The sequence below is a fragment of the Aotus nancymaae genome, unplaced genomic scaffold, assembly GCF_030222135.1.
Source record: "Aotus nancymaae isolate 86718 unplaced genomic scaffold, 86718_ANA_hifiasm-v0.15.2.pri h1tg000036l, whole genome shotgun sequence".
In the NCBI taxonomy this organism is placed as follows: Eukaryota; Metazoa; Chordata; class Mammalia; order Primates; family Aotidae; genus Aotus; species Aotus nancymaae.
The window spans coordinates 24,032,957-24,047,348 of NW_026988450.1; the positions used below are offsets into that span (position 1 = coordinate 24,032,957).

Genomic DNA, 14,392 nt, shown 5'->3' on the forward strand with positions numbered 1-14,392 from the left:
CACCACTTTGCCCAGTTAATTTTTGTATTTTTAGTAGAGATGGGGTTTCACTGTGTTCCCCAGGCTGGTTTTGAACCCCTGGCCTCAAGTGATCCTCCCAAAGTGCTAGGAAATCAGGCATGAGCCACTGCATCTGGCCATTAAACGGTAATTTTATATTATTTCTCAGAATATGTGCACTATTTTCAAAGAATAATATTAATAAACAGCAAAATTACACTAAGATGACAGCTCCATGTATAGTAAGATGTCTCTAAATATATTTCTCTGTTATCATGAGCTGAATTTACCACCTAAGATAAATCCTATCTTTCAGTATCAACAAATATCTCCCTACTTTTAAGCAGAGAGATTGGCTGGGTATGGTGGCTTACACCTACAATCCCAGCAATTTGGGAAGCTGAGACGAGAGGACTCCTTGAGCCCAGGAGTTCGTGATGAACCTGAGCAACAAAGTGAGACTCTGTCTCTACAAAAGATTAAAAAGAAAAAAAATTACGCACAATAGTGCATGCCTGTAGTTCTAGCTTAGGAGGCTGGGAGGATCACCTGAGCCCAGGAGGCCAAGGCTACAGTGAGCAATGATCAAACCAATGCACTTCAGTGTGGGCAACAGAGCAAGACTCTAAAAATCAAAAAGAAAAAAACTGAAAAAGGCAGATTGATAATAACTGCATGAAAGATAAGCAACTTAAAAAGCACAACCTAAGCCGGGCGTGGTGGCTCACGCCTGTAATCCCAGCACTTTGGGAGGCTGAGGTGGGTGGAACACTTGAGATCAGGAGTTCGAGACCAGCCTGGCCAACATGGTGAAACCCTATCTTAAGAAGAAAAAAAAAAAAAAAAAAAAAAAAAAAGCATAGCCTAGTGTAAAAATCAAATAATTGAATAAAGCAAAGGATTTTGTGGTAACTTTTATGTAGAAAAAATAAGATCTGCTCATAATTTGAAAAGCAAACTACCAAGTGTCACAAACCTTAAGATTTCAGTGTTATGTCTTAAATTTAACCAAGTAAAAACTACCCATATTCAATCATATGGCAGAATGCCCTGAGACAAAGTTTAATGAATTCTCAGAAGAAAATTAAGTCTAAAAGAAAAGAAATTAAGGCTAAAAGAAAAATAGAAAAAAAAAAAAACTGGACCGGGCATGGTGACTCAACACCTGTAGTCCCAGCATTTTGGGAGGCCGAGGCGGTGGATCATGAGGTCAGGAGTTCAAGACCAGCCTGGCCAAGATGGTGAAACCCCGTCTCTACTAAAAATACAAAAAATTAGCCAGGTGTGATGGTGGGCGCCTGTAATCCCATCTACTTGTGAGGTGAGGCAGAGAACTGCTTGAATCTGGGAGGCGGAGGTTGCAGTGAGCCAAGGTTGCGCCACTACATTCTAGCCTTCGAGACAGAGTAAGACTCCATCTAAAAAAAAAATTAAGGCTAAAAAAAAAAAAAATCAAACACAAAGTGTTCATCACACCTTTCAGTCAACTCAGCCTTTAACATGCAAGCACCATGTGCTTCAAGATACACAGGTTTACCTAGTCTTTGATTCAGTTTTAATGCCTTCAGCTTAAGGTTACTTCAATATCCAACACATAAAGTAACGTATAAAAACTGGTCAAAGTTAAACTTTATTTCTAGCTATGACTTTGCCTTTTTTTTTTGAGACGGAGTTTCACTCTTGATACCCAGGCTGGAGTGCAATGGCGCGATCTCGGCTCACCACACCCTCCGTCTCCTGGGTTCAAGCAATTCTCCTGCCTCAGCCTCCCGAGTAGCTAAGACTACAGGTGTGCGCCACCATGCCCAGCTAATTTTTGTATTTTTAGTAGAGACAGGGTTTCACCATGTTGACCAGGATGGTCTTGATCTCCTGACCTCGTGATCCACCCGTCTCAGCCCCCCAAAGTGCTGGGATTACAGGCGTGAGCCACCTTGCCCAGCCTGACCTTGACTTTTGAAATCATCATTCAGGTTTGTATTTGGTATTATTTGTCACTGTGGCAGAATATAATTCTTGTACTTGATAAATAATCTTCTATACTAAGACATGTACCAGTATAGCTTAAGAAGTTACTAAGGCGGCTCTGGGCACACTGCCTAGAAGTTAGCCCTGCTCTGCAAGGAGCAGCTTTAAAAAAAAGTTACTAAAAATATGTAATTTATATTTAAATGCTTTCAATAAACTGGAATGTATAATGTTTAAGAGGAAAATTTACTTTTGTATATGGTTTTTGCAGTTTCCAGAAAAGCTGGTCCATATTAAGCCGGTCTTTTTTTTTTGAGATGGAATCTCGCTCTGTCACCCAGGCTGGAGTGCAGTGGGGCAATCTTGGCTCACTGTAACCTCCACCTCCCAGGTTCAAGCGATTCTCATGCCTCAGCTTCATGAGTAGCTGGGCTAACAGGTGTGTGCCAACATGGCCTGGCTAATTTTTGCATTTTTAGTAGAGACAGTTTTGCCATGTTGGCCAGACTGGTTTCGAACTCCTGGCCTTAAGTGATCTGCCCACCTCGTCCTCCCAAACTGCTAGGATTACACGCTTGAGCCACTGTGCTCAGCCATATTAAGCCAGTCTTAATTAAATAAGCTGAAGACTTAAGTTTATGAACCCTATAATGACAACTTTGTTCCACCTCTGAGGTAAAGACAATACTAAACCCATCTCCAGTGCTGCTTTTCCCATGCACAAAGATGCTGTCAGTATTTTTATTTTATTTTATTTTATTTTTTTAAAGATGGGGTTTCTCCATGATGGCCAGGCTGGTCTTGAACTCCTGACCTCAGGTGATCCACCCACCTCGGCCTCCCGAAGTGCTAGGATTACAGGCCTGAGCCACCGTGCCTAGCCCTATCAGTATTTTTTCAAAATAATTTTTGGCTGCTAAATAGAAAAGCTGAATGAGCTTGACTTCAGTAGAAGACCCATTGATTATGGGTATATTTATTGGGACTTTTTTTTTTTGAGATGGAGTTTCACTCTTGTTACCCAGGCTGGAGTGCAATGGCGTGATCTCGGCTCACCGCAACCTCTGCCTCCTGGGTTCAGGCAATTCTCCTGCCTCAGCCTCCCGAGTAGCTGGGATTACAGGCACGTGCCACCATGCCCAGCTACTCGGGAGAAGTATTAACTTTTTGTATTTTTAGTAGAGGCGGGGTTTCACCATGTTGACCAGGATGGTCTCGATCTCTTGACCTCGTGATCCACCCACCTCGGCCTCCCAAAGTGCTGGGATTATAGGCATGAGCCACCGCGCCTGGCCCTGGGACAAATTTTAATAAAAATAATTCATGTAGGATATCTTAAGTGGATTATAAGATTTTCACTGTATCTCTTCACATGTTATTTCATAATATCCAAATTCGATGGAGAAAGACTGAAATCGTTCAGAAAGGTATAGCTTTTAAGATCTGAATAAAGTTAATAGCGAGTTTTTTAAAACACACTTAAACTGGAAGTGTAATCACAATAAAGGATTACGAAGGAAGAATAAAAACTGCAAAGGAAGCTTTATAGTCAATGCAATACAGTACTTTGAATTATCCAAAATGTATAATGCACAAGAACTCTAAGTTATGTAGTTTACTTGTTGACCATCTAGCTACAGTTCAGTTACTTCTCCAAAAGCTGTACCTAGTACCTTCCAAAATTGTTTTTAAATAAAGTTCTTAAATCGTAACAATAAACAAAATGACAAGGTACACTTAAAGAATACTGCAGTTTATCAAAAGACATAAGAAATTTCAACTCATACTTGGAGAGTTATAAAAATCAATGTTTTGTCTAAGTTATAAACATGTTTATAATGCAATTATTTGCATAACTCTAGTAATGCTAACGGCGGCTGTAAGATCATAATAGATTTCTAAAAAAAACATTAAAAGCACAAAAGTACTTAGCCCCATTATTTCCCTGTAGAATGTGTTCATTTATGCCTAAATTTCAGTATTTACTATATCATCATTGCTGATTTTAAGTCACATTCAAAGGATAAGGCAAAACCACCTACGAACTGGCATATTTGTTTATTTCTCAGTTTGTGAAAATGTCCTTAATTTGTTGACGTAGCAAACGAATTTCAACTTTGCTATGCAAAAAACAGAAGATAATCTGCTTTGCACTGAACTTTATACAGTTCAACTGCATACAGGCAACATGCTATATAAGAAAAAATTACTAACTGAACTACAGGTATTAAATACTGAAAAGAGTTAACAGTTTATTATAATTTATTTTATTTAACAATCTAGGAAGTTCGCAGCCATCAGCAGTTCTAGTGCAATTTCAGGTGCAATTGGGAATTCAGGAATCTCAGTGGAGCTGTTAGTGTAGCGAACCTTGTACGTAAAATACATGCATACTTTTGATAGCACATGTGAAGGTATCTCTCTAAAATTGACCTCATTGGTTTCGTTCTCAGCAAATTGACCTGTAAAACAAAAGAATTATGTATGTTACTGGCTGAACTGGGTCCCCCAAAGTCATATGTTGAAGTCTCAACCCCTAGTACCACAGAATGTGACTGTATTTAGAGATAAGATCTTTAAAGAGGTAATTAAGTTAAAAAAGTTCATTAGGTGACAATCCATTATGATTGGTGTTCTTATAAGAAGAGATCAGGACAGAGATGGGCAGAGGGAAAATCGTGTGAAGACAGGGAGAAGACGGTCATGTACAAGACAAGAAGAGAGCCTCAGAAGAGACCAACTGTGCCAACACCTTAATTTTCAACCTCTACACTCCAGAATTGTGACAAAATGAAGTTCTGTTGTTCAAGCCATCCAGTTGTGGTTTTGGCAGCCCTAGAAAACTAATCATCATTAAAATAATTAGCACCAAACGAATTATGGAATTCTGATTTTTTAGTATTAACAACATAAAAAAAGTTTTTGGTTTTTTTTTTTAATTTTAATTTTGAGACAGGTCTCACTCTGTTGCCCAGGCTGGAGTGCAGTGGCATGGTTGCAGCTTACTGCAACCTGTGCTCCTGGGTTCAAGTGATCCTCCCACTGGGACAATAGGTGTGTGCCACCACACCAGGCTTTTATATTTTTTGTAGAGACAGGGTTTTGCTGGTCTTGAACTCCTGGACTCAAGTGAGTCCAAAACTTTAGGAGCCTGCCTCAGCCTCCCAAAGTGCTAAGGTTGCAGGCTTGGGCCACTGCACCTGGCTAAAAACATTTAAAAAACCTTTATTAAGATAGTACTTGAGGGCCAGGTATGGTGGCTCATGCCTATAATCCCAGCACTTTGGGAGGCCAAAGTGGGCAGATCACTTGAGGTCAGAAGTTTGAGACCAGCCTGACCAACATGGTGAAACGCCATCTCTACTAAAAACACAAAATTAGCTGGGTGTGGCGGCAAGTGCTAGTAATCCCAGCTATTTGGGAGGCTAAGGCAGAAGAATCGCTTGAATCTGGGACGGTGGAGGTTGCAGTGAATTGAGAACGCATCATTGTACTCCAGCCTGGGCAACAAGAACGAAACTCCATTTCAAAAAAAAAAAAAAAAAAAAAGATAGTACTTGAAATTCTTCAAGACTGAATTTTAAAATTCTAATTCTCTCTTTGTGGGTTGAAAACTTAAGTAGCTTTTCCCAAGAATCTTGGTGGCATGATTACTGAAGGGTAATAAGCAGGATAAAAAAGTAAAATCCTTTTTGAAAAAGGTCAGTCCAGGGAATCAAGTCTTTATGGATTATCAGGATCCCTGTGTTGCACTGAATTGCCATGTAAAAATCAAGTCAGGGTCCAGGTGTGGTGGCTCACACCTATAATCCCAGCACTGGAAGCCAAGGCGGGTGAATCACGAGGTCAGGATTTCGAGACCAGCCTGGCCAACAAAACCCAATCTCTACTAAAAATATAAAAATTTAGATGGGTGCAGTGGTGGGTGCCAGTAATCCTAGCTACACGGAAAGCTGAAGCAGGAGAATTACTTGAATCCAGGAGGCGGAAGTTGCAGTGAGCCGAGATTGTGCCACTGCACTCTAGCCTGGGCAACAGAGCAAGACTCTGTCTCAAAATAACAATAATAATAAATAATAAATAAAGTCAGCGCAAGTAACAGGTTTTCTGATTTGGCTTTTCTGAGAATGCGTGAATATATAAAATCACTTGGAATCCACGAGGTGGAAGTTGCAGTGAGCTGAGATCATGCCACTGCACTCTAGCCTGGGTGACAAAGCGAGACTCTATCTCAAAAACAAAACAAAGACAAACAAAAATCTATTTCAACTATTTAACTAAAATAATAAGAAAAATACTAAAAATAAATGGTCTGAGCATGGTGGCTCACGCCTGTAATCACAGCACTCTGGGAGACCCACTTGTAGTCTTGGGAGGATTGCTTGACCCAGGAGTTTGAGGCTGCAGTGAGCCATGATGGCAGCACTGTACTCCAGCCTGGGCAACAGAGGGAGACTCCTGTCTCAAACAAATAAGCAAAGGAAACATTTCAACAAAAGAATTCCATTGTTTCCCCCTTTAGTGTTTTTTTTTTTTTTGGAGATGGAGTTGTGCTCTTGTTGTCCAGGCTGGAGTGCAATGGCGTGATCTTGGCTTCCTGCAATCTCTGCCTCCTGCGTTCAAGCGATTCTCCAGTCTCAGCCTCCTGAGTAGCTGGGATTTCAGGCATGTGCCACTATGCCCAGCTAATTTTGTATTTTCAGTAGTGACTGGGTTTCTCCATGTTGGTCAGGCTGGTCTCAAACTCTCGACCTAAGGTGATCTGCCTGCCTCGGTCTCCCAAAGTGCTCGGATTACAGGCGTGGGCCACCATGTCTGGCCTCCTCCTTTAGTTTTTTTAAAAATATGATCATGTTAATGAGATGCATAAGACTTTTTTTTTTCTTGTTGCCCAGGCTGGAGTGCAATGGCACAATCTCAGCTCACCCCAACCTCCCGGGTTCAAGCAATTCTCCTACCTCAGCATCCTGAGTAGTTGGGATTACAGGCATGCGCCACTACGCCTGGCTAATTTTTTTGGTATTTTTAATAGAGACAAAGTTTCTCGATGTTGGCCAGGTGATCTCAAACTCCCGACCTCAAACTATACACCTGCCTCGGCCTCCCAAAGTGCTGGGATTACAGGCATGAGCCACTGTGCCTGGCCGACATTTTCCTTTGTTTAACAGCATTTCATAAACAGTTTTTCAGTCATTCCTCAAAATTTCTGTAGTTACATAAAGATTGTATCATTTAGCAATCTAGTACTAGCACTGTGTACTGAATATAAAATGCATTTAACATCCACAAATATATTTTGAGAATATAGTATTTTAAAACTTTTATATAGTATTTTATAAAATGCATTTAACATCTACAAATACACTTTGAAAATACAGTATTTTAAAACTTTTATATAGTATTTTTAAAAGTTTTAAGTATTTTATTTTAAAATACTATATAAAAGTTTTAAAATACTGTATTCTCAAAGTGTATTTGTAGATGTTAAATGCATTTTATAAAGTTTTATTTAAAAAGATATTTTGAAAAAGTGGGTACTATTTTAAGGAAGATAAAAAATAAAAAAATAAAAAGTATTTTGATAGTTTTATCGTTATATTTTAAAAAGTTTTAAAATACTATACTCTCAAAGTATATTTGTAGAGTTTTAAAATACTATATTCTCAAAGTATATTTGTAGATGTGAAATGCTTTTTATGTATCGTTGTTTGGGGGTATAGTGGAGGAGAGAGAAAGGAGTACATAAGAACTCAGCAAATAGTTCACAACAATGAGGTAAATGTTCGGTTTGCCAATAACTAGAACTCCCTTTTTCTTGAATACATGTCTGAAATATTGCCAATAGGCACTTATTAAAGCCTTTGATACTAGACAAACATTAGTGATTTTAAAAGGTGAGATTCATATAACACAAAATTAACCTTTTTTTTTTTTTGAGACGGAGTCTTGCTCTGTCATCAGGCTGGAGTGCAGTGATGAAACCTCAGCTCACTGCAACCTCCGCCTCCTGGGTTCAAACAATTCTTCCACCTCAGCCCCCCAGAGTAGCTAGGACCACAGGCGCTTGCCACCATGCCTAAGTTTTTTGTATTTTTAGTAGAGACGGGGTTTTACCGTGTTGGTCAGGATGGTCTCGATCTCTTGACCTCGTGATCCACCCACCTCGGCCTCCAAAAGTGCTGAGATTACAGGCGTGGGCCACTGTGCCCAGCCAAAATTAACCATTTTGAAGGGTACAATTGAGTGGCATTTAGCATATTTACAATGTTATTCAACTATCTCTTCTATATAGTTCCCAAACATTTTCATCATTCCAAATTAAAACCCAGTAACCCATTAAGCAGTTATTCCTTGTCTTCCTCACCTCCTAGCCTCTGGCAAACACCAATCTGTTTTCTGTCTCTATGGATTTACCTATTCTGGATATTTCATATAAATGGAATCACACAAATATGTCATATTTTGTGTCTGGGTTCTTTTACTTAGTATGCTGTGGAGGTGCATATGTGCTGTAGCATGTTATTTATCAGTACTTCATTGCTTTCATGCAAACAGTTTGGAGCTGAATGTTTTCCTGATCCTTCCAAGATAAAAATCTTGTGTTTAAATTAAAGAAGATCAAATTTATAAAAAGCAAAAGCTCTTTGTTTCTAGCTTGCTGTTATAAAATGAAATTAATTTTCAATTAAAATTCTGTTGGCATTTGTGATTTTTTTCCCCCTAAAGTACTTCCTTGCATTGTCCTGTGGAAAAGCCCAAAAGCAATTCATCAGATTATCATAGCCATGGGGTGGGTGAGTGCGTGTGTGCTGGGGGCTGCAATTCAACCAAGGAGCAGATTGCCATGGGGTATGTGTGAGTCTGTGTGTGGAGTCGGGGGTGCAATTCAACCAAGGAGCAATAAGTATCTTTAGCACCCAGATTGGGGCCCCTAATTACCATTTTCTACCAAAACACAACAGAGATTTCTGGAGAAACAGCTGTTTTCAGGATTGGGGAACAATATACATGACACACCTAAAATATCTTATTACAGAAAGTAGTATAGCTCTTCAAGACTAACGGAGCCACGTCAAAAGGACACAGGAGCTAATACAATGTGGCTCTTTCTGACATAAAAATGAAGCAAGTGGCTGAGTATCAGTAAGAGTGACTGCAACAGACAGAAAAACATCAAGTATAAAGTCATGGGTTCATGATGACATGTAAACACTCAAAACAAAAACAAAACACTCTTTACTATTGGATGATGCTTAAGAACCAATCCATTACTCTGAAAAATTATATTTAAAAGGAAAAAAAAAATCAAGTCTTTATTGTCTTTCCCATACAGAATGTATTTCAATGTAACCAAATAGTATCTTACAGGAAAATTCTAGCTAATAAATGCAAAAAATTTTACAGAATTGGAAAATCACCGTTTTGTAATCTCAAAGTAAATCTCAACAACAATCACAATGAGTGCTAAATCAGAGTAGGGAATTTTTCATGAATAAATCAGCCTTACAACCCTGGAACCCACTGATCAAGCTTGACACTGCTAAAAGACGTGATACAATAGGAATACAAGAGTGCTACCTACAAAGGATCCTTTGCCCAGAAAAATGAACCAGGGTCTAATCAAGTCTCTGGAATTTTAACTATGAGTTTACAGAATAAAACTCAAATATAATTCAATCTGAAATATAGATAGCATTCAAATGACCTTGCTTCTCTGTAAAGTTAATGGCCTGCCTGGAAAAAAAAGAAAAGGTACAGGGGAACTACTGCAGATTTTGCAATTGAAATGGCACAACATCAGGTTTGTGCTTGAAATACTCTTAAAAAAGTAGGGATAATGAAATGACTTAAGATTGGCAAAATAGGCTGGGCGCAGCGGCTCATGCCTGTAATCCCAGCACTTTGGGAGGCCGAGGCAGGTGGACTGCTTGAGGTCAGGAGTTCAAGAGCAGCCTAGCCAACATGGTGAAACCCTGTATCTACTAAAAATACTAAAATTAGCTGGGTGTGGTGGCGGCATGCCTGTAATACCAGGTACTCAAGAGGCTGAGGGAGAAGAATTGCTTGAACCTGGGAGGTGGAGGTTGCAATGAGCCAAGACTGTGCCACGACAGTCCAGCCTGGGAGACAGAGCAAAAGATTGGCAAAATGTTAATAACTATTGAAGCTGGATGATGGATACATGGAGGTGTATTACACAGTTCTCTTTACTTCTGAGTAGGTTTTAAAATCTCCATAGTAAAAACATAGAAAAAGAATTGTGGCCAGGCTCACACCTGTAATCCCAGCACTTTAGGAGGCCAAGTCAGGAGGATTGCTTGAGCCAGGAGTTCAAGGCCAATCTGGGCAACGTCACTACAAAAAAAAAAAAAAGGTGCATGTCCGTGGTTCCAGCTATTCAGGAAGTTGAGGTGGGAGGATTACTTGAGCCTAGGAGGGCTTGTGCCACTGCACTCCAGCCTGGGCAACAGAGCAAGACCCTGTCTCAAAAACAAAAAAACCCAACAACAACAATAACAACACAACAACCAAAACCAGAAAGAAAAGAATTGCACGGGGTCCCAAACAGCCAAAACAATCTTGAAACAGAGAAACAAAAGTGGAGGCTTCATACTTCCTGATTTTTAAACTTACTACAAAGCTACAGTAATCAAAACAGTGTGATACTGACATAAGGACAGACATATAGATCAATGGAATAGAATTGAAAGCCCATAAATAAATACACACATCTACAGTCAACTGATTTTCAACAAGGGTGCCATGGAGAAATGGTTTCTTCAACAAATGGTAGTGGGATAGCCACACGCAAAAGAATGAAGCTGATCTCTTACCTCACAGCATAAACAAAAATTAACTTAAGACCAAAACCCTAAATTTCAGAGCCAAACCCATAAAACTCCTATAAGAAAACACAGGGTTACATCTGACAACAGATTCTTACATATGACACAAAACCAAAGGAAAAATAAATCACACTTCAAAATTAAAAATGTGCTTCTACTTTGGGAGGCCGAGGTGGGTGGATCACTTGAGGCTAGGAGTTTGACACCAGCCTAGTCAATATGGCAAAACCCTGTCTCTACTGAAAATACAAAAATTAGCCAGGTGTGGTGGGAAGTGCCTGTAATCCCAGCTACTCAGGAGGCTGAGACAGGAGAACTGCTTGAACCTGGGAGAGGGTGCAGTAAGCCCAGATCATGCCACTGCACTCTAGCCTGGGTGACAGAGCGAGATTCCATCTAAAAAAAACAAAAAACAAAAAACAAAAAAACCCATCAGATAGGCTGGGTGTGCAGGGGCTCAAGTCTATAATCCCAGCACTTTTTCAGGCCCAGGCGAGCTGATCGCTTGAGGCCAGGAATTTAAGACCAGCCTGGCCAACATAGCAACAACCGTCTCTACCAAAAATATAAAAAAAATTAGCTGAGCGTGGTGGTGTGCACCTATAATTCCAGCTACACAGGAGTCTAAGGCATGACAATCATTTGAACCTGGGAGGTGGAGGCTGCAGTAAGTGGAGATTGTACCACTGTACTCCAGCCTGGGTGACAGAGTGAGACTATCTCAAAACACAACCACCACCAACCAACCAACCAAAAACCCACTAGATAACCACTTCACACCCATTAAGATAGCAGTAATAAAAAAAGACACTAACAAATATTGGTCAAGACATATACAAACTGGAAGAATAGGACACTGTTGGTAGAAACGTAAAACAATTCAGCCACTGTGAAAACAGTTTTGTGGCTCCTCCAAAAGTTAAACAGAATTGTCATATGATCAAGCAACTGCACTCTTAAGAAGACACCCAAAAGAACTGAAAGCTGGTATTCAAACAATATTTGTACACAAATGTTCACAGAACTACTCATGGTAGCGAAAATGTGTCAACAACCCAAATATTTGTCAACTGATGAATAGATAAACAAACTGTAAAATATTCACATCTGGATGAATGGAATATTATTCAGTCATAAAAAAGAATGAAGTACTGTACATACACCACATGAATGAACCTTGAAAACATGACAAATAACAAAAGCCAGATACCAAAAGGCCATATACTATATGATTCAATTTATATAAAATGTCCAGAACAGGCAAATTAGAAAGCCGACTGGTGGCAGTCAGACACTGAGGGTAGAGAATGGGAAGGGACATTGACAGCTGATAGAGTAATATTGCTTTTGGAGTAATAAAAATGTTTTGGAGCTAGACAGAGGCAATGGCTGCAAAATATTGTCAATATAGCAAATGCCACTAAATTGTACACTTTAAAACAGTTGCTTTTATATTATGTGAATTTTACTTCAAGGAAAAATGTTAAGAATAGATTTGGAAGGTGGCAACTTTTATTGATAAACTTTTTAATCTAGCTAGGAACACAAATCACCAGTCTGGTTAAAAGGCTGACTATGGAAACTAATGTAGGGAAACACTTTCTTACTACAAAATAATCAATTCGGTCTTGTTGAAACTTACAGGATACATGACGGAAAACAGAAAATGGCAGAAAATAATTTTTTCCCAATGCAACATAATCATGCCAAAGGCTGGGCGTGGTGCATGCCTGTAATCCCTGCACTTTGGAAGACCAAGGCGGGCAGATCAACTAAGGTCAGGAGTTCAAGACCAGCCAGGCCACGGATTACCTGAGGTTGGAAGTCCGAGACGAGCCTGACCAACATGGAGAAACCCTGTCTCTACTAAAACTACAAAAAATTAGCTGGGTGTGGTGATGCTTGCCTACAATCCCAGCTTCTCAAGAGGCTGAGGCAAGAGAATCGCTTGAACCCTGGAGGTGGAGGCTGCAGTGAGCTGAGATCGTGCCATTGTACTCCAGCCTGAGCAACAAGAGTGAAACTACTTTTCCAAAAAAAAAAAAAACGACCAGCCTGGCCAACATAGTGAAAACCCATCTCTACTAAAAACACAAAAGTTAGCCAGGGGTGGTGGCACATGCCTGTAATCCCAGTTACTTGAGAGTCTGAGGCAGGAGAATCACCTGAACCCAGGAAGTGGAGGTTGCAGTGAGCTGAGATTGCACAATTGCACTCCACCCTGGGTGACAGAGTAAGACTCTGTCTCAAACAAAAAACAGAAACATAATCATACAACGTTAGAAGGGTTATTCTCTCTCTTTAAATGCTGAATCATTTAATTTAACTTAAAAATATCCACCAAACATTAAAAGTGAATATATGAAGAAAAAGACAGAACTGTACTTACCTGGGCCACTCAACATGGCTTTTATTGTGCCTGATGTTAATGCATGTTCTCTTTTTACAATAAATTCATGGCCATCAGATGATATCAATTTGACATACATGGCATCAGGGCCTTCACAGCCACCATAGGTTTTCTCCTCTCCATCTAAAGTAAAGTAAGTAGTGAAACAATTTATTAAAAATAAATAGGTTTGGGCAGGTGTCGTGGCTCATGCCTGTAATCTCAGCACTTCGGGAGGCCGAGGCATGCGATCGCCTGAGGTGAGGAGTTGAAGAGCAGCCTAGTCAACATGGTGAAACCCCGTCTCTACTAAAAATGCAAAAATTAGCTGGGCGTGGTGGTGCACGCCCATAGTCCCAGCTACTTGGGAGGCTGAGTGAGGCAGGACAATCGCTTGAACCTGGGAGACAGGTTGCAGTGAGCTGAGATGACGCCACTGCACTCCAGCCTGGGTGAAAGAGCAAGACCCTGTATCAAAAAACAAAATAAAATAAAAAATAAACAGGACTATTACAGAGGTTTATATGTGGAGAACTCAGACCAGAAACATTTCTGGAGGGTAGTATAATAGTCACCAAGACTTGACAATTTTTAACTCCTTGTTTTATAATTCTCTAAACATCTTCCAATGTCGGCATAAACTGTAGATTTAAGAATGCTACTTCAGGTGAAAATTTACTAGTATTTTTCAAGGAGGTATTAACAGTTTTTTGTAACCAAAGCAGCCCATTCAAATTTGAAGACTAAGACAAAATATTTAAATAGTATAACTTTAATTCTATCACCTGAGATATATTTTTAGAAATAAAAATGCATAGCACATTTATGAATCAGTGTTTACATACCATGTGAGCTCAGCTTCCTTTGATGAGCCCTAAATTCTAAAAGTTACGACTTCTTTTTACTCAGCATTTTACTCTTGATGGTTAAAAATAATGACCAAAATATGTATTTAAACAATACTCAGTTTAAACTGATGCATGATTAAACGCAATTAATATGGACAAAATTTTGCTCTTTAAAAAAACTCAAAGCTGACGTGGAGATAGAGTGCGCAGATGTTACTCTGCTACTACCATCGCTGCTGTACTGACTTCAGTCACAGTAGCCAAATACATAGACAGTAAAAGTTACATATGCGAGTTAAAGATCTCCTTAATTTTTACAATTTTGTATTGTAACATAATTT

The 14,392-nt window shown here is 39.6% G+C and overlaps 1 protein-coding gene across 4 annotated transcripts in view; it reads right to left on the minus strand.

The window, feature by feature from the left end:
• Positions 1 to 3,704: 3,704 nt before the first annotated feature.
• Positions 3,705 to 14,392, minus strand: part of ELOC (elongin C) — a 34,216-nt gene continuing 23,528 nt past the window's right edge. For all 4 annotated transcript variants that reach the window (XM_012450907.3, XM_012450906.3, XM_012450908.3 and 1 more), the window contains exons 3-4: positions 13,204 to 13,347; positions 3,705 to 4,430 (exon numbers count right to left, since the gene is read on the minus strand). In XM_012450907.3, the coding sequence (XP_012306330.1) occupies positions 4,240 to 4,430; positions 13,204 to 13,347 (335 nt within the window). In that variant the 3' untranslated portion in view covers positions 3,705 to 4,239. The remainder of the gene's footprint in view (positions 4,431 to 13,203; positions 13,348 to 14,392) is intronic.